Raw genomic sequence first — 25,365 nt, forward strand, 5'->3', positions numbered from 1 at the left:
TAACCGGCTTTAGAATCCAATTTCCCCCTAATTAATCTAAATCCCTCTTTCCCTATTTAATCCCATCTTTTTCTTATTCACCAATGAAGCTAAAGAATAGCTGATGACTTCCTGGTGATATTTTAGGAGAGTTAAATCTACAATAGTGTTTAATCTTAATTGATTTTATACTTATTTCCAACTCACTGCTCATCTGAAGTTCAATTTCTACAACACGTAATTTTTAAAAAAAAAATGAAGAGGAAAAGTAAGTTAAGCAAAGGAAGATATGTGGATACTAAGTGTCTTAGTCCATTTTGTGTTGCTGTAACAAAATACCTGAGGCTTGGTGTTTTTAAAGAAAAGAGGATTTATTTTGTTCATAGTTCTGAAGAACAAAGACTGTATAAACATCTGGATGACTCTGGTGAGGACCTCATGGCAAATAATGTAACAATGGCAGAACATGTATGAGAGGAAGAGAGGCCACGTGGCAAGACAGGAAGTAAAAAAAAAAATAGGGGAGGTGTCAGGCTCACTTGTAATAATCCATACTTGAGGGACTTTTTAGAAGAGCCAGAATATGTTCCCACTAGAAAAGCATCTATCCCTCTTAAAGACCTAATCACTTTCCACCAGGCCCTCTTCTTAAGGTTTCTACCACCTCTCAGTATCACACATTGGGGACCAAGCTTCCAGCTTATGAGGCTTAGGAGATACGCTCAAAGCATACCCAAATGATGGTACTTGGTATAATGATTCAGTACCATGAAGGCTAAATATATGCAAATCATGGAAACCACCCTAAATGTTACATTTTCCTCTGTATTTTACAAGTTAATTAAAAAAAAAAAACTCTTTGAGATAAAAACAGAGAGCAAAACAAGTGTTCCTTTAGCTCCATTTAAAACTTGTGTGATCAGGAAGGAATTTTGAAAAGGCAGATGGAAAAGTGATTAATTGTTTACTAAATAAATATGGAATTTCCCTCCTCCATTGCCCAGTCAGTAGGGCTGAGAGATGCAGGCAGCCCTAGGGAAATGCGGATAAATATGCTAAAGCTAGAAGCCTCTTCCCCAAGCCCTTCTCCCAGTTCTGCTCAGAGACATTTCAATTCCATTCTTTGCCAAGGCTCTCCCTCTTCCCGTCTCCAGAGCAGCAGCCCTACATCACATTGAGTTTAAAATAAAGAAATGCTTTTCCTAAAGAATTCGCACACAAATAATCTCATTACCCCAGTGCTGGGGTTTATACAGCAGACGTCTTCTGCCAGGGGAAAAAAAATGCACTCTACGCTCACTCACATGGAACAGCTGCGAGGAGAGAAATGGTATTTAATTCATTGTGAAATATTCAACAATGGCTACACTGCACTTTTAAAAGCCTTTTGATAGTAAAACCCACAGGGAACAGCCCATCCTGTGTGCTGAAAAGCAGCTTCCCCACAATTAGTCTCTCTATTCAGAGGTCTGAGAAGTCTGTGTAAACTTCAGCACGTGCTATGTACACTGCGGACGGCTTCAAGGCTATAACCTTTCAGAAACTTCTTAGGGTTTAGTCTTGCTTGGCGACTCTGTCTGTCTGCTCACCGAGCAGGTCAACTGGGGGTGGCAGAGTAAGAGGGCAAAGGGAGTACCATATTTAGGTAAAGGGGGTGGGGGTGGGGGGAGACTCCAGACCCTAACTGAATATCCAAGGAAAAGAAAACCATTCTCAGGAAAAGCCTTGTAAATTACCAGGCTTAATCATGCTCTTAAAAACCATTGTTGCACCAAAAGAAACCAGAAAGAAGGTCCAAAAGTAACCAGGCAATAGTGACGCGTTTTCCTATTTCTAGTTCATCTACAAGATTTTTATGGGTCTCTGGATTGTGGGAAAGCTAGGGAAGCTTATATTCTCTTCTGGAGGGTAAATATTAGTCACTAAGTGGGAAGTAACAATAAAGATGGAAAAAAAAATGTTTGGGCCAGCAAAATTTGCATAATGATTAAGAAAATGGATTTGGAGTAAGATTTGAATTTAATTACGACCCTTTTTCTGCCTCTTGGAATTAGTTAGGTTTCTTTGGGGAGAAAACATTGCTTGTCTGAGTCTCATTCATCTCATCCACAAAATGGGAGTACTGTAAAAGCAAAAGACCCCATATGTAAGATCACTTATAGAAGGTACTTAATGAATGATAAGATCACTTATAGATGGTATTTAATGAATGATATCTAACCTCTCAAAGAGCTCTAGAAGAACAGGCCTTCTCTTGAGCTTCCTAGAATGGGATTATTTAGAAATGGAGAAAATGGGCTATGAATTATTCTTCATCAATATTCTTGATTTTGAAATTGGTCAGTAGGGAGGCAGCATAGAAATAAGAATATGCACAGATATCTAACTGGAAATTCAGATGGATCTAGACTATGCTTAAAAAAGTAAGACTAACATTCAACAAAACTTTGTATTGTGATATATTGGTTTTTATTGTTTAGATTTCCTAAACTCAGAATTTTCAAAGCACAAAGTACTGAGTAAATGCCTAAATATACCATGTATGGTTAAAGTCAATGAAGCAACTCTTCGATTATTTCTACTCTTTGTTCAACTTCAGGAAAGGTCTACAGGTGTGTCTATTCCCAGAAATAGCCAGCAGTTTTCACTATTATAACTCATTTAACCTATGAGCATTCACCAGGATGTAAGCCCCAAGCCTACTCAGCTAGGAGGATCCATCTGATGTATTGGCCAAGATTAGAAAAGCTGAGACATCACTGGGAAGTTCAAAGTAGCTGGTGATCTTTCTCCACAGATTGGAGAGGTCTGAATATTATTTCCACTCATTTACTTGAGTTTGTAGCAGTGAATGGAACAGTTCTTGGTTCCAAAAGAAGCCAGAGATAAAAAATGAGGGCTAAGATTCTAAAGGATGACCTTGGGTCAGGGTCAGTTGGCTGGAAGAATCTGTAACCCAGTGGTTTATCTGCCATTGTTGTTTCTGTATACATTATTTGAGTGGGAAGACACTATTTTTTCCTCCTGAGATAAAAATGATCTATCGATTGCTATAAAGTTTATAAGAAAAATTTCAGTGCAGCTTTTCTATGGTGCTATGAAGTGGACCTACGTGGCCCATCCACATGCTCATCTCCTGCTCACTTTAGACAAGCCATGGGTCCATAACCTTCATGGGTGTATGCAGAGGGACATGAAATTAAAAAAAAAAAAAGTGGTGAAAAACCGAAAGGAAAGACATGGCTGAACTTAGGGCAAGGCTGTGATACTTCTCTCTGAGACAATGGGAATGGGATGGAGACAGTTTCCAGATTTAAATACATTCTCTTGGGATTAACCAGAGCAGAGAGAAGGGGTTATAGGAAGGAAGTTTATACCAGTGAATTTATTCCTGTTCAACAAGATATTCATGGTGTACTCTCTAAGTACAACATGCTGCAGAAGGGTGCAGTGGTGCCTCTTTCCTTGGGATAGTAGCTATCTCTTCGGAGATCTCAGACCACTTTGAGATCAGTGGAAAGCAAGAAACCCTTAGAAATATTGTCATACATAATTTCATCAGCAACATATTTCTGAAGCTCATCTCCAACAAAAACTCCTGCTCCATGAGAATCAGCAGGTCAAAGACTTGGCAGAAAGTTGTCAGGGTTGATTAAAAAAAAGTAAAAAAAAAAAAAAAAAGAATGTGTGAGTTAAGTATTTTATCAAGTGAAAAAGGCAAAGGCAACCAGAATCCTGCTTCTGTAGATATTTAACTCACTGGCGTTTCTTCTTCTCAGGCACCACTTTGGGAGGTATAGGAAAGACTGGTTAAATAACTTTGAGAATTGGTAGCTTTGGTAGCTTTGGTTTGGATATTTTACTCCCATCTGCAAGGATGGGATTACGAATGTAATAGCAAGAAAAATCCAAAAGAGTCAAATAATTTTTCAAGACTCTTGAGTGAGCCTAGCTGAGATGATCAAGAGTGGGATGAAAAAAAGCAGGTCCCTGTTACAGAAAAATAGTGATTCTCTGGGGAGACTAGATGGTGATATGGGGCCTGGGCTGGACTGAAAGAAGGGGCCACTTGTCCTGGGGACAACCAAGCTGCCCACACATAAATGGAAAGGTGATTTCTCTGAGTGCAATTAGGCCTTGTGTTTGACCCTTGACCTCAGTCCCATGGGATATTTATGTTCTCCAGACAGACAGCAAGGGGGAAAATGAGTGAAGATGGAAACTGAAGGCAGTTAATAGAGAAAGAATATGAGAGAGAGGGAGAGGGAGAGGAGAAGGGGGAGGGGAAAGGAGAGAGAGAAAGAGAAGGAAGAAAAGAGGGATTGATTGGAGGGTGGGAACCTGATCAATTTACAGCAGTCTAGGAAATCATCAGTTCAGAGCCTTCTCTGGGCCATGGTGCTTTGCTATTTCCACATTCGATACTATTTTTTTTTTTTCTGCTCACAATCCCTCTGCGAGTTGGACACCCTTACATTACAAATGAACAAACTGAAACTCAGAAAGGTTCAGTGATTTGCTCGCGGTGGCAAGATGGTAGATGGCAGAGCTAAAAGCCGGACCCATCCGTCCCACGCAACTCTGGTTGGTGTCTAAATCATACAAAGCACTTTCGCGCTCGGGGTAGAGCGTTACACTCCCTTACTTCGCCCTCTATCTCCCCAACCCATCTAGAACTCCCTCTAGCCTCTTGCAAAACTAAATCTAAATCCAGAATCTCTTCGGTTCCAACCGCCTATTTCTTAATCCCGGGTTGGGTCAGCCCACGCCTCTCAGGTCTCCCTGGGCTGGAGGATGGGAGCTGCAGCCCGGGGTGCCGGCCGCCCTACCTCCGGGCCAGCCTCGCGGCGCCCGCCTCGCTGGCAGCGCCAGGGTTAACCGGCCAGCCCTGCGAGCAATGATTTCTGTTTTATTTCAGCAGGGGAAGTGTGCGCTGCCTGATTAGCCTGACGGTTTCCTCTTTTCCCATAACCTCCAGACCCCCACGGCCCAAGTGTTTACTCTCTGAAATAAAAAATCTGCTGGTGTTTTTCTTTTTGTATGCTCGTGTATTTTGGGAGGCTTGCTGGAGAGGAAGGCGGGGTAGGGGTTAGGGATGGGAGGCTGGGGGAGGGGAGCGGGGCGCAAGCCTCCAGCTGCAGGCTCTGGGCTGAGACCCCTGGCTGCAGTGCCAGAAAGCAACTTATTAATGAGGGAGCTGGTTCTCCTGCTGCAGCAGCTATAAACACACCGAACATCTGGAGAGAGAGTAAAAGTCTGTCCCCGGCCAGACATGAGTACAACAGGCTGTCCCTGCGCGGCCATCCCCCACCCCCTCCGCTCTCTCACACACCCCTCTTCCCTCCGCTGAGCTCCAACCCTCACATCATCCACCCACCCAAAGATTTCCATTCACAGAGTGCGGCGGCGCCCTCCTCGTGGACTGCCGGGCCGGAGCCGCAGTGAGCGAGGCCCGACGCCCCCCCCGCCCCCGCCCCCGGCCCCCGTTCCAAAAGAGGGGTCAAACTGCTTGGATCCAATAAGAACTCGGTGCCCCCAGGGACCTTTTCCCAACTCGGACTAAATATTTGTGGTTTGAAAACGTTAAGAGATTTTTTTTTTTTTCTCTGCAGCCCCCTGGGAGTTCCAGTGCAGTGCAATTACTTCCTAGGCTTTTTGAGAAGCAAGGACTAAGTCACTGCTCAGGCCAACAGAATCCTTGCATTCTAATTGTAATTTGCCCTGCCCTGAGGCTCTGCTTTCACCATCCAGATTACCTTCCTACCCAAGAACCAGTAAAAGTGATTTCCATTTGTAAAGACCTTTCCCCATTCCGGTGAGTACCAGTCCCTAACCTGGCCCAGCTTCTTTTTCTGATTCTCCCCAGGCATCCCTCTCCTTTCACTAGTAAATGAGTCTCAGTGAAGACAAATGGGCAGGAGATGAGATTGGGCAAGATTCATTAGGTAATAGTAGGGCATCTAGTGTCTTTGGCTCACTTAAATTCATACTCAAACCATGATGGAAGGAAAAAAGAAGGAAAGGAGCATTTGTTGGTCACCTGAACTTTTGTTGGTCCATGAACTTTGAAGTATAGTATTCCCATTGAAGGGGCACAAGAACTCTTTGAAACAAGTGTATACATCAAGGAAGCTCAGGGGAGCTTAGTGCCAAGAAGATGCAAGGAGTGCTCTTGTTCTTTCCAGCACATCAGACGAAGCCTTCTGTCTAGACTCAACTCCCTTTTGCTTATACTGAAAATATATGCCATCCAGGCAGAGCAGCAAGTTCAAGGCCAGCCTGGGCAACTTAGCAAGACCCTTGAGATTTTATATGTATATATAAATGCCAAAAGTTCTTATAATATGAATATTAAGTAGCATTAGGTTCAAAAGCTACCAAGAGAGCCAGAGGTGGAAGCAGAAAATAGGAAGCAATGCAACAATGGTAAATGGGGAAACTTTAGTATGACAGGGTTAGGCATTCATACACAACATCTCATCAGAAGAACATAATGAGAAGACAAGTGTGGATACTCTTACTCATGCCCTTTGTGGACTAGGCTGACTCTGCTTCTCTGCTTTCCTCCTGCATTTCCTTGGGTCCCCAACAGAGATGGGTCAGGGTATGCCAAGACTGTTCCCACCTCAAGCCTCTCTCTGCCATGTGTTAAGGCAGGTAGGCTCCAACAATGACCTTCTGTGAAAGGCCAAAACTCTGAGACAAAGCCACAGCTGGCTCCTTCCTAGACACTATGACTCCCAAGTCAGAACCTGAGAAGGTCCATATTTCCCATCTCCCTTAGTGTTTGGACTTTATTTAGTGAAAGGTGTTTTATTCCCCAGTTTTGTGCTACAGAATGGTTGTATGTTATTATCTTTGGAAAATTTAAGACAGTTCCACATTGAGTTGGAAAATTGAGACAGTACAATAAAATAAAATCCTGAGACTGGAGGCTTCCAGCAGCATTCCTAGTTCACTTCTTTAGACCACCTACCTATACATCTTCTCTAAGAGGAACAGTCCAACATCCTCTCAGGGATACCATTAGTCCCATATTATAATATTCAGTATGACATCATCCATGAAACACACAACTCACTGGGTCAAAACACTTTTAAAGAAAAAAGAACTGAAACAGGCTTCTAGAAAAGGAAAAATCCTGACGGAGGAAAGAATAGATGCATGTAGCAGATAGAGTTTTAAACACCATTTTTTTTTTTTAAACCCCAGGGCCATCTGAGATGGTCAGTTGAAAGAACAAACCCACTAAAAGAATAAACATCTCGGAGCAAGGTGAATCTCCATTTGACAAGTCTCTCTGGCATTCCCTCAACCTTCTCAACACTTAAAAGCTGAACTGGAGGCATCTGTTTTTCTTGCTGAAACTTCCCACCTGGCTGTCGATAGCCTGTTCCAAACACTGCCCAGGTTTGATCTCTCCCAGCCGCCCGGACGCCTAAGAAAGCTGCAGGAGACACTATGAACCCGACTCTCCATCTTATCTCCCACTTGAACTTCCAGAGTTTATTTGGGAAAGACATTTTTCAGTTCCACCATTTTATTAGTAAATTTGTTTTAGAAAATTTAAATAGATCCAACATCACTCACTGACATTGCCAACCCTTGTATCATAAATAAGTATGATATTGCATATGAGAACCATATTTGCTTTACCATGTAAAGTAACCCCCACATACACACTTGAATAAAAGTCACTTGTAAGCAAGGACTGAGGGTTCCCCTTTTTCCATCTGTCTTCTCAGTATCCAGTATGTGGCACTGGTCACCGAATGTGATCAACCAATTATCGCATCACTTTCTGACTTCATGATATCCAGACATTTGGGACTCCCAAATGCTCTTTAGGACAATGATTTATAAAGCAAACATTCCTATCATGCTTGCTAAGTGAGGTACTGTTTTATGCTTTACATATATTAACTTAATGGTTCTCAAAGTGTGATCTCTGCACCAGCAGGATCAAGCAGCTCCAGAAAGCTTGTTAGAAATACAATTTCCTGAGCCCTAACCTAGACCCACTGAATTAGAACCCTGGGGGTAGAAGAACCTCACAACCTGAGTTTAAACAAGCCTTCCAAGTAATTCAGATGCACCAGTGGGAGTTTCTGGTTTAGGGGATCCAAACTATGGCTTGAAATTTTGCATTTCTAGCAAGTTCTCTGGCAATATTAATGTTCCTAATCTGGGGAACACACTCTGAGAACCCTTTATATACATGAGGAAACTCAGTACCAAGATCAAGTTGCTTAAAGTCATACAGTTTAGAACTGATGTATACCCAAACAACCTGGGTCCAGAGTCTGGGTTCTTTACCACTATATTATATATCTACATCTATATACACATGCACACACATACACCTATCCTTTCTCATGAAGAATGGATGGTTGTGGCAGTGGCAGGAACTCTGAGCATGCAGGTAGATGCGGGTTTTACTGCAAACAAAACATACCAAACTGCATTACATAAGAAAAAGAAGAAAAAAAAGTATTGTCTTGTTTTTCAAATCAAGTACCATGATAATAAGATTTATAGGTTCATCCTCATAAAGAAAAGTTGGATTTTCTATGTTCTATAGCTATTGGTTGCTTCCCAACTCCAAGAAAGTATTTTGTAGAAGTTTATTTGGATTGCTAAAATCACATCTATAAATTTGGTTGATTTAGGAAAAATCTACCGGGCTGGGGATGTGGCTCAAGCGGTAGCGTGCTCACCTGGCATGCGTGTGGCCTGGGTTCGATCCTCAGCACCACATACCAACAAAGAAAAATCTACCCCTGGATTTGAAAAATAATCTATGAAATGAAAAAAAAAATTGGTAATACATCAGTCAGGAAAGGTACCAAGTATGTACTTTTGGATATACACTATGAGTATTGTAACTGGGAAGTTGACAGCAAACATGGACAGGTGGCAGTTATGGGATGTGCAGTGGTCTTGCACCTAGCCATGCAGCCTGGGTGCTCAGTGGCTCTCTGATGTCAGTTTTCTAGTTCCTAGTAAAAGACAGGCATTGCTTGACTCCAGTTAGGTTTGGGCTCCACTCCGAAGCTCACTGTTTCCATCTGAAAATGGTTTGCATCCAACCTGTCACTTGTCAACCTGGTTGTGCCTACGAACTAGTCATGATAGTTAATGACACTAAAACAATAATGAGTTCTTAGAGACAGGGAACCAAATACTGACATTTTTTTTAAAAAGCAATTCTTGTTATGATGATTAAGAGACTGAGCCAAAGCTCAGGGCCAGAACAGGGGAAGGGAACAGAGAGGAGGCAGGGTCAGTGGGCTCTACTCCAGTCAGACTATAAACAGTAACAGACATTTCAGCCCTGTCTTGTGTAAGGGGCTCCATTGATTCACAAGGTTCCCTGACAGAAGGATGACGAGAAGCTCAGACAGAAAGGGCCCATTCATTCATGCAGAACACCAGCTCTCAGCCCCCATTGGCTCTCCATAATGGCTCCAGGCTGATAGGGAGTGGGGGCACATAGGCAGCCGGGAGAAGGAGGTAAAAAATGAAAGAAAATGATGACTACAAGATTGTCATGAAGAAATGTACAGCTGCACAGGCAATTGCATGCAAATGCGGCTTCCCTTTTTAGCTGGATAGTTAATGTCCTCAGAATCATCTATTTTTCTCTTTCATGTCATTTCCCCCTCCCCTTCTCGCCTTGTCTTTTCCCGAGCTCCCCACTTCTTTTCCCCTTCCCATTCATCTTTCATCTTCTCTTTCCATTATTCTCCACCTCTTTACCAAGACCTGCCTTTATTTTCTGGCCAGTGTCACACATCTCATCCTTCTTCCTCTGCACCCCTTTTACTACTTAAGCTATCCATCCGATTCCCAACTCGCCTCTTTACCGAGTCTACTCTCCTCTCACCTGGTAAAGCTTTCCCCCAGTCAGGTTTTTTCTCAGCCGTATTCTCTCCTCCACCTTCCCTCCCTGTATTCCTCTCTTCCTCTTTAGCCTCTGCCCCTTCACAAATAGGAACCATGTTCAGATGAAGGCCTTATCATTCCTCGATGGCCCCTCCTGTCGTATTGCAGTCACTGACAGATGTGTAATCCTTGGAAAAGAAGTTCATTCATCCCTTCTGAGAGCACAAACGTGAGGGGGGAGCGGGGGTGGGAAGTAGCCATGAGATGGAGGACGGGAAGGAAACTGAAGTTATAAATAGGATAAAAGAAAATGAAAAAAAAAAGTAGAGTATTTTTTTTCCTCCCTTTCTTTTTATTCAACACATCTCCAAGGAAATATGCCACAGCTGGAGAAATCATTGGTTGGTCCACGTCTTCATCTCCCTTCCTTATAACCCCTCGATCGCCTTCCAAATGACACCCATCACTGAGGCGAGCTGGACCACAGCCCAGGAACAGTCCCTGCAGCTCCTTCATCTGGACAGCTCAAAAGGCAAAGGAGGGGCTGGAAAGACTCAGGGTTCTTGCCAGACATTTCCATCAGAGGGAGCCTGAGGCAGTGGAGCTACAGTCCAGATTTGCAAAGATTGCCACCAACTGGTAAGGGAGCCAACACCCCCCCCCCCACGCAAGTTTTTTACCATTGCTGAGCTACAGTCGATGGCAGCCCAGATCATTCTAGGAATGGTTACTACACACCTCCCTTTTCCCATCCTACTCCAAAGTCACAACTCTGAGTGACCCCAGCTTCCATCTCCAATAGACTATGGAATGAAGACTACACTATATTGCTATTAAGTACAAGCATTTTAAAGTCAGTTTCGCCTGGCGCCTGTATTTCCAATGGCTCAGAAGGCTGAGGCCAGAGGATTGCAAGTTCAAAGCCAGCCTCAGCAAAAATCAAGGTGCTAAGCAACTCAGTGAGACCCTGTCTCTAAATAAAATGCAAAGTAGGGTTGGGGAGTGGCTCAGTGGTTGAGTGTCCCTGAGTTCAATCCCTGGTAACCCCCCCCCAAAAAAAAAAAGCCAGTTTCATCCTGAGGGATTCTTCATACACTTCAAGTTCTTTCATTCATTTTGAAATGAAAACTTAAAAACAAAAAAAAAACTTTGAGAACCTTGGTGAGGAAGTGAATGAAAATCATCTCCACTTGGAAGTTTATGCAGTTCTCAGTTAAGAAAGAGGAGGCTTTTCTGTGAACATTTTTATCTTGAGGCCATGGGCAAGTGGGAAGCCTCAGCCATTAGTAAGATATAACAGCAGAAGCAGAAGCAATATTCAGAACTGAAAGTTGAAGGTCAGGTAGCTTTAGCTTTTCTTTCTTTTCCTTTTCCTTCTTTTCTTTTTTTCCCCTTTGATATGGGGATTAAATCTAGGAGCATTCAACCTCTGAGCTACATTCCCAGCCCTATTTTGTTTTGAGACAGGGTCTTGCCAAATTGCCCAGGTTGACCTTGAATTTACAATCTCAGTGTCCAGAGTAGCTAAGATTACAGATATGGACCACCACATCTCCCAAAAGGCCAGGTAGCTTTAATCTCAGTTGCATTGGGAGATAGAAAACTTAAGCATTGTGGCATTAATAGGATTCAAGAACTATACAGATATACCATTTTGACCTTTTACTTATACAAATAAAATCTATTTTGTTTACAAAGGTTAAAGGGTCACTTTTTCATGTCCTCAGATTTTAAGACCTTAAGTATAACCCGTGAACAAGTACAAAAATCTTTCCAGCCTTTGTTGCGATATGGGTAGGTAAATGAGACATTGGTATTCATGCTTGGAGGGACTATGAAGATATACAAATATGTGAAAAAAATGTTCAACATCTCTAGTAATTAGAAAAACACAAGTCAAAACTACTCTGTGATTTCATCTCACTCCAGTCAGAATGGCAGTTATCAAGAATACAAGCAACAAAAAGTTTTGGCGAGGATGTGGGGGAAAAGGAACACTCAAACATTGCTGGTGGGACTGCAAATTGATGCAACCAATCTGGAAAGTAGTATGGAGATTCCTTAGAAAACTTGGAATGGAACCCCCATTTGACCCAGCTATCCCACTCCTTAGTCTATACCCAAAGGACTTAAAAACAGCATACTGCAATGAGGCAGCCACATCAATGAGTATAGCAGCACAATTCATAAAGCCCAATGGTAGAACCAACCTAGATGCCCTTCAGTAGATGAATGGATAAAGAAACTGTGGTATATATACACAATGGAATATTACTCAGCAATAAAAGAGAATATGGCATTTGCAGGTAAATGGATGGAGTTGAAGAATATCATGCAAAGTAAAGTAGGCCAATCCCCCCAAAACCAAGGGCCAAATGTTTTATCTGATAAGTGGATGCTAATTCATTATGGGGGCACATGAGATGAGTGGAGAAACTTTGGATTGGGCAAAGGGTAAGGAGAGGAGAAGAGAGGGTATGGGGGTAGGAAAAGTGGTGGAATGAAACAGACATCATTACCTTAGGTTCAAGTATGATTGCACGAATGGTGTGACTCTACTTTGTGTACAACCAGAGAAGTGAAAATTTGTGCTCCATTTGTGTACAATGAATCAAAGAGCATTCTGCCATTATATATAACTGATTAGAATGAATTTTAAAAAGATAACAATAGCACATGATAGCAAAAAAAGTGTTATTATGTCTGGAATCTAGGGAAATGCCAAAAAAGTATCTCAGAGATCAATGGTTATTGAGTCAACTGGCTATGGAACATAGGGATTGATTTCATTCTGCCCTAGAGAGTATCAGACAACTGCAAGGCAATTCCAATGTGTTCTCTCCTCCACACACCACATCCTACCCAGGCCTACAGCAGCTTGCCCTGTATCTCTCTGTTTATTTTTGATGGAAGATAAACTATGAAAAATAGAGCAGTCATTTTTTTTCTTTCTCTACTGTTATAAAAATAGTTTGCCATAAAAATGTGTGATGTGAAAGAATACTGAACAATAACTACAAAATTGCATTTAAGTTGATTTGATTATCTTCCCCAACCCATGACTTCATTTCATGTAACACCTCAAAAGTATGTATTTTCCATATTTAACAGTAATAACATTGCTTGTGCTAAGAATTCATCTTGAGAGAAAACACAAATTTTGACTGGCTTTTTGATTTGGGTTTATTATCATAACATGGTCTCAGGGAAAATTAAACTTAGTATCTGCGTTAGTCAGCTGCTAATTGCTGTGACCAAAATACCTGCCAAGAACCATTTAGAGAAGGAAAAGGTTTTGTTTGTTTTGTTTTGTTCTTGCCTTCAGAGATTTAGTCCATGGTCCAAGAGCTTCATCACCCTAGACCTTAGGTGAGGCAGAACACCAAGGCAGAAGGATATGGTAGAATATACCTCATGGCAATCAGAAAGCAGAGAGAAGGAAGACAGGGTCTTAGGAAGACAAATCCTTCCAGGGCATACCTCAGTGACCCATCTCCACAACCACGCCCCACCTGCCTAGAGTTACCATTCAGTCCCTTCAAACTAGAGTGGACTGATGGTATTACAGTTCTTACAATCCAATCATTGCAACTCAGAACATTCCTACATTAACATGGGAACTTTGGGGAGACACTCCAAATCCAAACCATAATGAACAATACCTGAATCAATCATTTCAGGATCCCCAAATTCAAATCTTACATCTTGTATTTTTTATTTTATTTTATTTATTTATTTTAAAGAGAGAGAGAGAGAGAGAGAGAGAGAGAGAGAGAGAGAGAATTTTAATCTTTTAGTTATCAGCGGGCACAACATCTTTGTTGGTATGTGGTGCTGAGGATCGAACCCGGGCCTCATGCATGCCAGGCGAGCGCGCTACCGCTTGAGCCACATCCCCAGCCCCATTTTGTATTTTTTTAAATTGCTAGGAGGTAAATGGAAACTAATGGAATATGAGAGCAATGGAGTGAATCCTGAAAAGAGAATGGAAGTAAGAACTTTGGACTTCTTGGGTCGTTGGTAAAGGAGACATTTATTCCAGAAAGCTCCCTGGAGCTTTGACTCCTCTTCACCAGAGGGCAGCACTGCAACCAGCAAGCCAAACACGGAAAAGGAATGCTGAGAGGGAGGAGCGTCTGTGAAAGAGTGTTGGGGAGAGGGGGAGAGGAAAAAGAAGCCAGATACTAGCAGGCATGGGCATAGAGCAAGAGAAAAATGAAAAGAGATGATGAAAGGAAAAAGGAAATTATGTTCTGTAAGTAATCCATGCACCTCTATTTTTCTATGTTCTTTTTTGTTGCTGCTACTTTATCTTTAGGATTACAAAGTCCTTTGTCAGCAGCCCGGCCTAAATGGGTGTCAGGAAATGCACATTAGGCAAAACTATTTACAAAATGGAGACCTAAAGCAACCTCTCTTGGGCCCATTCCTAGAGTTGAGTCTTCCTGTTGTACGAAGTAACCCAACACGACTGAGAAGCCTGGGACTTTCCATGAGAGAACAATAGCGTCTGTACCCGCTTAAGCCATGGCAGCTGTTATTCCAGAAAATGCAGCCCTCATTAGATTTCCTTTGTCCTTCAACTTGAGCCTCATTCCCAGCTTGTGCTTATGTTCCTACCTGAGCCACAGTGTTCAAGACCAGTAGGAACTTCCTGAGTGGCCATCTCATCCCAGAATGGGTAGCAAGATCTTTGCTGGTGATAACTGGACTGGTAGCCATAGGTCATTCGAGGATCTTCAAAAGTGTTGATGGGTCCCTGTCTCTGAAACCAGGAAACATAAAGGGAAATGTATTAGGAGAAAAACTTCTAGGGTTTAGGCCCCAATGGAACTATGAATTTCACATCATCCAATCACATGTAAGTAGAAATAATAGAACAAAATCAACTAATGATTCCCTTCCCCTTCATCTTCCAGAATTTACAGGGAATGAGGAGAATTTCTGACTTGGACTATGAATACATTTATCTCCATCCATTTATTTATGCATTTAAGGACCATCTTTTCTAACTTTCAGATAAAGATTCATGGATAACAGCAAGGCACAATGCCCAACATATTAAATTAATTCTATCCTGGATTTCTCTTTTTATGGTTATCTTACTCTATGAAAATAGCATGAAAAAATATTTCAATATCATAGAGCTAATAGCTAAAAAAGGCCAAGGGATAATAAAACCACAATCTACATGTAAATTCACCTTCTTTTCCAGTTAGCCAGTGAGTATAAGTTTTAATGACTTCAGTTGCTAGACAAGAATTGTCAATTTCTCTCAATATTTGGAGATTTGTGCCATCTTCTTACAAGTTTTAAGGAATTCATAAAACACATGGGCCACCCAACATGGTCCAAGGAAGACAAATGTGCTATACAGAAGGCCATTTTTTGAAGAATGCAAAGCCATTGAAGCCAGATGTGTATAGATTCAAATTCTGGCTCCACCACTTACCAATGGGGACCTATGCCTTCTCCTTAATCTAATACTCAGTTTATTCAATTACAGTATGGTAGTAAGGTAAGAAGATAGAATGAAATAATACATATCAGAAAATTATGCACAAAACACAATAAAGTATGAAATGCATTTAATAATTGTAGTATATGAAATGCAGGTAATAAGTAGAATAGATGAAGCCTTGTCTTCAATACAAGGTTGGTATTATTATAATATAAGAGTCTCTTAACATTCCTAAGATTAGGCAAGTAGGTTAAATGTTACAACACAAAAACAGAAGCAGCAGATCCTAGGAATAGAAGTCTAATCTACACTGACTCAACTTTCTTTTTTCTTTTATATTTGTATTCTGCTCTATTAAGGCCTCTCCACCCCCATAAAATCCCCAATTAAGAAAACTAAATTCTGCTAGAATTTGATGTGATTAAAGCTATACTGATGATAAGGTGTTAATAAATATAGCTAAGGTGGTATTTTAATCCCTAAAGAGTAGCTTGCTGACTTCAGTCAGATTCTCAGATTAGAGGACCCCTTATGCCCTCACTCCCCTTTAGTGTCAAAAATTCAGCAATATTATGTTAGAGGCAATTGCCCATTACCTACTTTCTCCCATTTTGCAATGGTTCATTCACTTAAGCTTGTTAAAAATAACTGAAGAGGTGTATTGACACAGAGAAAAAGGAAAACTCAGCCCCAAACACAGAAGAAGGAATTGTGCTCATCATAGAATCTCATTAACTTGGGTCTTGTTTTCCATAATATTCATAAAACTATTTAAATCCAGCCTGGATGAAGTCTGCTTTGGAGTTGTTCATCTACCAACTGCACTAAGGTGCTGAGAATGTAGTGACAACTGGGGGCTCCATGGAGATGTCTTGAAGTTGTCTCTTATCAAAGCTAACGTATTTGGTCTTCTGCTACCAGGAGGCCTAGAGAGCTAGAAAAGAATAACCAGAACAGAGGTGGATTTGCCACGTATATATGCTTGGTTACAAGAGACTTAGAAACATCAGCAAAAATGCGCTAATGAACTTTATTCAGTGAATGTTACCTGAATTCTGACCACAAACCATTTTGCTTACATCTTATTTGAACACTGTAAGTTCCCGAAGCTACTACACTACATGAAGTATTTCTTTTGAAGTCCCAACAATAAGCAAATCCTTCACAACATTTATTAACTGAAACAATTTAAAACACATTTCCTGTACTTTTTCAACCAAGCTATGTGCTTTTGATATCTAGCTCCATTTTTTCTTATTCCTTCAGATCCTCTCTCAAAATTCAACATTAAGTATCAGAGTTGTAGAAACAGGACTTCAAGGGAGGAAATTTGATTTTAAATGGTATGAGGAGTACCCTAAATTATCCACATCTGTGTTCTTTTGAGACACTGTTTGAATAGTTTACCTAAAGTGCAAGATACTTGTAAGATAATAGTGGCTGTATATGTAAGGTCCTTATAAATGGAAGTGATAGTATTAAGTAGGATTTCTATAAGGTGATAGTGAGTAGTATAAATAGCATCTTTGAAAGAGGATAGCAGGTAGTACAAGTCGAATCCTTGTAAGCAGGTAACAGGTGACTTGTTACAGCCTCTGCTAGGGTGATGAATAACTGAGAAGCACTGGGATTCAGATTTTAAAGTTGGGGATTTCCCAGCTATATGAATGCCACTAAAAGCAAGGTGGAATAGGTAAAGAGATGTTGATGGAAAATGAGCTCAGCCCAGTGTGCCAAGGAGAGAAGAAAGGGAGAACAATAAGTCCATAGATGGGGTGTAAAATAATAATCATACCCAATCTGGATGATGCCAGTGTAGGTTTATTGTAAGTCAACTTACAACTTTTGAGTGACAACCTTGCATGGTATCAGCTTGATTTTATGTGGCTGACTTTTTTTTTTTTAAATAGAGCCTCTTCTGCCCACAAATGAGGTTCTCTGTCAAAAGGAATAGTTCAATTTATTTTTAAATAAAACTCTGTATTTAAGACATACTTTCTCTGTTATTATCCTCAGTGGAGCCAGAGGACCCCTTTCTATGAATCAGAAGGCAATAATGTTCAAATCTATTATAAACCCTGAGCATCTTTGTTGGTGGACTCTCCTGAGAAGCCTTTTATGGTTCTGTTATGGAGACAGCTGCCTGTTTATTAGACATTTCATGAACTGACTTAATAACTATTGCATAGAGTATGAAAATGACATTTTTACTCAAGAGAACCACATCACCAGTTCCAAGTCATTATGAAACTATCTCAGTTGAAGAGAAGCAGAGTACTAGCAGGTCAGAAATCTGCGCAGCACAGACCCCACCTTGTTGCTTTAAAGGGCAGCACCTAAAAAAAGTTTCTGCCCAGCTAATTTCTTTTTGGTACCTTCCTTTCTTGGTTGCAAGTGGATGGATATAAGTTGATGAGATGCAAGCAACACACCCAATCTCTTTAACCGTTTTGAGAAAACCGTCTGGCAGTTTCTCGCTTGTTCATTCCACAGGTGATTGTTCAAAGGAACTAACACACATCACACACCTGTGGGTGCCAGCTGTCATACTAAGCATCATGCAGACATGGTCACTTCTTGCAAAATTAGTATTTTCATCTCCGTTTTACATAAGAGCAACTTTCTGTTGAGATTTAAGAGGGCAAGTAAACTTCCAAAGGCCATGTGACTGATAAAATAATGGAGATAAAATTCTAACCCTAATCAGATTGATTTTAGATCATGTTTTCCTCTACATGGCTCAAAGAACAGTTTACTTTAGAAAAACAATAGTTAGTTTTCTATAATAGATACTTGATGAATTGTCATAATGTACATTCATGGAACTAATATGAATGGTGTCCTAGTCTATGTCAAGTGTTAAGTAAGATGCTAAGAATACAATATGAGCAAAAACTGAACCATGACCTTAAAAGTACACACATAAGTAAACAGGAAGTTACAGTGAGGGGGTATAAGAAGATTAAAAACCAATGTGTAGGGGAGGGGAATAATAGCAGGGTAGGCTTCCTGGAGGAAGCAGACTAAGGTAAGAATTGTGGAATAGAATGAGATTTGACCTTGAACATTTGGTGAAGGACCAAGAGAGCAAAAGAACAAGAAGATGGCATACCTAAAAATAAATACACACACACACACACACACACACACACACACACAACTACGTAAGAAAGACTAAGATTCAAACAGGTGTAAGAGAAAGGTGAAGACTGTGTTATTTGGTTGTAACAAGTATGAGGGAGAGGCATGCTCCTGGGGAGCAAAGATGCTTCAAATTATTGGTAAATAGTAAGAATTAGAGCTAAAGGTACAGGGTTAAGTTCTGAATACCAGACAGGAATCTGGCCTTAGCAGAAAACCACTGGAGGTTTTTTATGTGACGTGGTGAATCAACATTCTAGAAAGACTCGGCTGATGATGCAGAGTAAGATGAGTTGGACAGGGGCAGGAGAGGAGAAGAGAAGGCTGATAGAGTAGAGAGCCCTGGCAAGCCACAGGAGGGCCAAGCAGAGGGATAAATCAGTAATGCTCGTTCAGACTTCAGTTTGTTTTATTTTGTTTTTCCTCTTAATGATTTTTTGCATTAACTCTGATTCTTTAAAATATTATTTTTATATTTTTAAGATATTATTCATATCTTAAAATTCATGAAGATGTTATTGCATGAAGATATTATTCAGCTTGACTACTGAGTTTTGGGACACACACACACACACACACACACACACACACACCTCACCCATCTAGTCCAGTTCTGAAGAAACAATTGGATTAGAGTGAAGAGTGTAGACATGAAGTGAAAACAAGAAAGGAAGAATCTACATGATTTTATGACCGATCAGATATAGGAGATGAAGGAAAAGAAAAAAAAAATCCAAGAACCACTTAGATCACTTGTTTTTATAACAGTGAAAGTGGTGAGTTCAAGTGACACAAATAAGGAGAGTGAAGGACAATGACAGCTGTGGTCTGGTTAGCCGATGGGATGGCAGAGCAGGTTGGTGTCATGGTCCCTAAAGTGGATGCATGATAGAAGACAGGAAAGAGAAAAGTTAGATCTCTCAGCCTAAAGAACCAGTGAGAGCATACAGTCAAGGAAAATGACAGATAAAAAGTGAAAGGAATGAAAATGGGCTGTAAATGAGCCTACAGTTAGGAGAAATGAGGGGACAAAACCAACAAAGATGTACAAAGGGAAGACATGGTGGGGGGGCGGGAAGTAAGTGCATGGAGAGGTAGAAGTGAAGAGCAGACTTTAAGCACCAGAGCTGGCTTCCAAGTCACCACTAAGAAAAGGTGGGTAGCCAGGCTGTATTCTCACCTTAAAGAGGGCAAATTAAATATTTAGAGGCTATGCAGCTGACAAAGTAAAGGAGGTAAATTCTCACCCTAGTCTGATTTCAGACGGTCTTTTCTTCTCCCTGTTCTACGTGACACTGCATGGCTTAAGAACAGTTGACTTAAGAGTGCTGACCTTGGGATTCCCTGTGACCGAGCCTTCATCGGGTAGCCATGGAGCAATGGGGCCCCTTGGCATCAAGGAAAGTCCGTCTCTGCCCTGCTCCATCAGCACATGGTGATGAGCTTCCCAGGGAACAACGCAGCTCTCCCTTTTTTCTCTCAAAAGAAAATGTTACCAGAGGTTGTGAGCCCACAGCTTAAGTGCTACACCACCTGGTCCTGGAAACCAGCGAAATGAAGCTCTGGAAGTCTGGAAACCACTAGAACGAGGACATGTCCTGTCCCTGCTCCACTTCAAGAGCACACCAGCTCCAACAGCTACCTCCTCGCCTGACCATGTCCACTCTCCCTGCTGCGACGGGCTCCTCTGTCTGTGGCCTCCCCCTAATTCCATGGCTCAGGAACTGGTCTTTTCCCAGTCCACCCTCCCTTCTCCCGCACTTGCAGTTCTTTCTCTAGAGTCACCTCTTCCCTACCCCCCTCCAGCTTTGTCACATCTCAAAACCCTTCCATTTGTTTATAGTCTTCCTTTTCTCTGTCCTCCAAGTCCCACAAAGTTGGAAAAGAGGGAACAGGGGAATACTTTTATGACACCAAATCTCAAACATATGGAGTCCGTGTGTCGGTGAGAGTGTGTATGAGCTATTTTTCCAGCTAGTTTTGGCTTTAGCCAAGCAGCCTTCAGCATCCAGGTGTTCACCCATTAACTCCCTGCTCACTCACCTTCTGTACATGCCTATGCATAAATCCTGTCTTTCCTTTGGAAATCCTAGGGCTCCAGAATCCTAGGGCTTAGCCTTAGGTCATAAATGTAGAGACACAATGAATGCTTCTAGCTGCTGCTGCTTTCTAAGCCATTCTAAACCTGGAGGGATACTGAGTAACACTGGGTGCATGGACACGGATTTAACATCTGCAGGGTTAACTGTGTATTATTTCTGAGGAATGCTGTCGAAGCTCGTTCACTCTAGCAGAGAGTCAGAAAACTATAAATCAGAAAGCTTGGGTTCAAGTCCTGCTCCACCACCAAGGGGCTGCCTAACCTCTGGCCCATCACTTAACCTCCCTAAGCTTTTGCTTCCTGAGGAGGTTGACCCCTATGTTCTGCAAGTTTCTTGCCAACTCTAAGGCTCCATTTTGCTGATCCATTCACATTCTTTCTGCTGACCTTGTGACTGACAACCTTTATCAGATCAACAGCTACATCGGGGGTGGGAAAGCCAATGCAACCGAAAACTGTCAGAGTCATCATGTGGATCCATGGCAAACAACGTCCCTTAAAATGTATCATAGAGCCTTTACATTGTTTATCTTCAAAAAATTCTGATTAAACACTGTTTTATCACCACATTCCCCATGTTTTGAAAGAAGAGTGAAGTTCAGGAAGTGATAGGGGCTCTTACATCGTAGAGACTATGAAACATTGCACAACATAGTGGCCCTTTCTCCGCTTAAAAATATTCACTGCATTGCATTCAGTCACCCCTTGACACTGGGCCCAACAACCCCACAGACTTCTAATTAAGTCCGGACTTCCTCATCCTTAGAAGATGCTCTGTGAGGCAGCACCTCCTTCCACTGATTGTCAAACACAATGCAGATATAGCTGTTTTAGTGATGGAAGAAGAAATTTGGATCAGATGCATTTGGCCTCAGAAGAATGCTGAGTCACAGAGGTACACCTTGGGCCCCTTGAAAGGGAGAAGAGAAGGAGGCAAAGCAGAAATCTTCCCCAGTTCTCCTGAGGATGCCTATCACAGAGGAGAGAGAGGAGGGTGGTGCAGCCACCAAGAGAGGCAGGAACAGACAAAATAGGAAACTCTCAAAGGGCAATTTAATTTTAGATTCAAGGCCAGGAAATTCTTTTCAAAACAAAAGAGTGATATGCTAGGGCCTTGGTGAAAGGGCAGGCCTGACACACTGTAGGTTTTCTTCTGAGAAAAAAAACTCGGAAGCCCAGAGAGAGGGCTGTGACAAAGAGAATATCTAGTTGTGTTCTTAGCATACAGCTGTACTGGACCACCTGGCCAGCACAGCAAAGTGGTGGAGATGCATCCAACATCTCTACTGCAACCAACGCTTCACATGAACCTGAGAGCATAAGGGCCTCCACTCACAGCAGACACTCGCTGAGATGTGGCCAAGAGGCCCAGTAGGGATGGCAGATGGAAAGGATCTCTTGACTCAGTCCACAGCCCAAGTGCCTGGTGTTGGTACTCTCTTGCTGAGAGGTCTTGGTAACCTGTGTATTCTTTATCAACTTTGAGCTGTGCAGATCTCTGAGTTGCCACTCACTTATCGTGAAGCATTCAGACTCCCAATGGGATCCCAGGGTGACATCCTTAGGCATCTTGTAGTGTGATGACGGACAATGAAGTTGACTCAGAACCCTGTGATAGGATGAGACTGGGAGAATTTGCATGGCTAAAAGACTAGCCAATATTCTTATTTGCTCAGTGGTCTATAAAGTGAAGTTTTGACTGTTTCCAATTCAAGAAAGGTCAGTGTTTCATAAAAAAAGGTATATAATGCATGAATGAAAGCTGGCTATATGTTCTTACATATTATCAAATACCTAAATGGAAATGAATAAGATAAATTCAGCAGTGCAATGTTGCTATGGTCTGAATGTGTTCCCTATAACCCAGATGTTGAAACTTAATCACCAAGGTTATGGTGTTAAAAGGAGTTCAGTCATGAGAATGGAAGCTCAGGAGGGATTAGGACCCTGATAAAAGTGCTTGAAGTATTGGGTTAGGGTTCAGTCCCTTTCATCCCTTCTGCCCTGTGAAGACACAGCATTAGTTCCTTCTGGGGGATGTAGAACAAGGCACTATGTTTGCAGAAGTGACTGGGCCCCTCACCAGACCTAGAACCTACCAGGGCCTTGATCTTGGTCTTCCCAGTCTCAGAACTAAGAGCAATAATATTCTATTCTTTTAAATTAGTCTTAAGTATTTTGCTATAGCAATGCAAATGGACTAATACAAGAGCATTCTAAGCCAATAGCCAGGGAATTTGGATAATACTCTATTCCTTGCCAGGTTTATAAACCTGGGCCATTCATTTGACCTCTACAGACCTTAATTTCCAGATATGGTGACATGGTCTTCAAGTTATGGCTTGACTCTAAAATTTTCTGGCTTGTGCTCATTAAATCAAGTAGCTTAGGAAAGCCTCATTTTCTAAAATGCTAGAAAAATAATATTTATAATTACTCTTTTTTCTTCAATTTCTCTAACACTAAGACTTACAAGTATAAATAACTTCCCTAAACATTATGCTGCAACAATCTCTCCAGGGATAGAACTATCTCCATCCTGAGCAAGAAAAAAAACTTTTCTGGTTTCCACTTAGATTCTAAATTTCTTTTTTAATCCCAAATACCCTATCTATTACTCTCCAGGATTCCCTTAAGATAAGGAAAAGGCATCTACTCTAAGTTTCATGGTTAGCATGCTCAATTACTACACAAGAGACATGAGGCTGCACAGTGATTTGCCTGTGAACACACCCAAGGCTTGCAATCCTGAGGCCTGCAGAGTGCGGTGAAGAGTGTGCCACTGGTAGGAAGGGACTTGCTTCCCAAAAAGGCCCAATTAAACTTCAATTACTCACGATAAAAGAACCAGGTCTGTTTACACAATGGACTATAAACCACCAGCTATGACAAGAGAGCTTTCATCTGGTGGCAAGAGTGTTGTTTCTCATGCAGGATAATGATGAAACAAGGTTTCCCAATAAGAATGTCTCCATCTTTACCCCAGGAGCCCCATCTTGCTGTGGCCACACCCTTGTATGAACAACAGGTGGAAATCATTTCGGTTTTTTTCACCCAACTACCCATCTAACACAACCCAGAAGTCCAGAATAAAGAGAGGAGACACAATGAATAAAAAGAAAAGAGAGTACTTAACAAGAATTTCTCACTTAAGCATAACAGAGATCTTCTGTGATAAGTCATACTCTGCCAGTTTTGTAGATGAGAACACTGAGGTTCAGTGAGATTAAGTATGTTGTACAAGGTTATGTGGCTAAGGATAAAAGACCAGAATTTAACCCAGGTCCTTCTGAATCTAAGGCCCAAATGTCTTTCACTATAGTTTTCTAACACTCTATTATTTGACTGACTCCTCCAAAACTTGTGTTGAAATTTAATTGCCATCATGATGGACAATGAGGTAGGACAATTAAAGGTGACTAGACACTGAGGACACTGCCCCCATGAATGAATGAATGCCATTATTGCAGAGTTAGGTTCCTGATAAAAATGATGAATTCATTTTCCCTTCCTTTTCTTTCTCTCTTGCTCTCGCACCCTCGGATACATTCTCTGGCCATGTAATACCTTTCACCACGTTACCATTCAGCATAAAACCCTCACCCAATGTAGTCTCATGATGTTAGGGCTTCCCAGTCTCCAGAACATGAGTCAAATAAATGTATCTTCTTCATACATTACTCAGTCTCAAGTATTCTCTCATAGCAGCAGAAAATAAACTAAGCAGTTGCATTCAGTGGCTACTGGGTCTAGGACTAAAGGTTTCATCTAATATCTGGTATAAAATAGACAGAAGTGAGATGGGTCCCTTCTTCTTCACCAGAGTGTCTGAAAGTAAAAATAGTATTATGTATATGAACCAGTCGATCAGTTAATCAATCAGTTATAGAAGGGAAAAAATGTATAAAGAAGGATCTGTTCAAATCAGAGAGAGATTGGCAAGATCCATATTTTTATAAAATTTTATTTTTAAAATTTTTTTTAATTTCAAAAAACCCCTTGGCCTCAGAGAGCTTATGTCTGAAGGCATACTTTGGAATTCCTTTTTACTTAGCCAAGCCCCATGACTGGGTTCTTCTCACCTTTGCTGGTACCAACTTGAGATTCAGCTGACCTGTTGGTCCAAGTTCCACTGGCACTGTACAGAAAGGATACAGCCAATGCCCAGAGCTAGCCAACGGCTGACAGCCTCTCATGTCCCTCCCAAGCTTACATCCAGCATGCACTCCAGCATTTTCCCACCACCTTTTCCATTTATCATGTGTCTAGAACAGCCCTGGTTTCACGTCACTATTCTGTACAACAAGAATAATTAAGTGTCTAATAAATGATCCAATTTATGCAACTATGAAGTTTTTCACAAAATAAATTAACAAGTTATATATAAAAAAAAGGTCTTTTGTTGGACAGTTTCTGAGTCTCTATTTCCATTTGGAAAATTTAGGTACCCTATTTATAAGAAAAGTATATTTGATCTAGAGAAAGCAAAAAAAAAAAAGTGGTTAGTTTCAATGCAGTTACATCACTCTCAAAGTACCAAGGATGTCTCCTAAACCCAGAGAGTTATCCTAGGAAATTCTGCCATTTTGGAGTATTTGTTGGACCTTTTGGACATCAGTGCCTTTCGTGTGGTCAACCAACCTGGGCAGCGACTCTTTCCCAGGGGAAAATTGATATACCCCTAAAAATCCAAAGCTCTGAGAGGAGGTGAGTGGGCAGTGACTATACCTTTCCTCTAAATAGTTCAAGGTGCTTCCTAATATCTGTATGGCTCCAGGGTCACTCTTCTCTGAGGACC

General features: G+C 41.4%; 1 protein-coding gene across 3 annotated transcripts in view; it reads right to left on the reverse strand.

The window, feature by feature from the left end:
• Window positions 1-25,365, reverse strand: part of Ets1 (ETS proto-oncogene 1, transcription factor) — a 130,162-nt gene that overhangs the window by 84,754 nt on the left and 20,043 nt on the right. For all 3 annotated transcript variants that reach the window (XM_040285541.2, XM_040285538.2, XM_040285539.2), the window contains exon 3: window positions 14,485-14,629. In XM_040285541.2, the coding sequence (XP_040141475.2) occupies window positions 14,485-14,629 (145 nt within the window). The remainder of the gene's footprint in view (window positions 1-14,484; window positions 14,630-25,365) is intronic.

The sequence above is a fragment of the Ictidomys tridecemlineatus genome, chromosome 4, assembly GCF_052094955.1.
Source record: "Ictidomys tridecemlineatus isolate mIctTri1 chromosome 4, mIctTri1.hap1, whole genome shotgun sequence".
NCBI lineage: Eukaryota > Metazoa > Chordata > Mammalia > Rodentia > Sciuridae > Ictidomys > Ictidomys tridecemlineatus.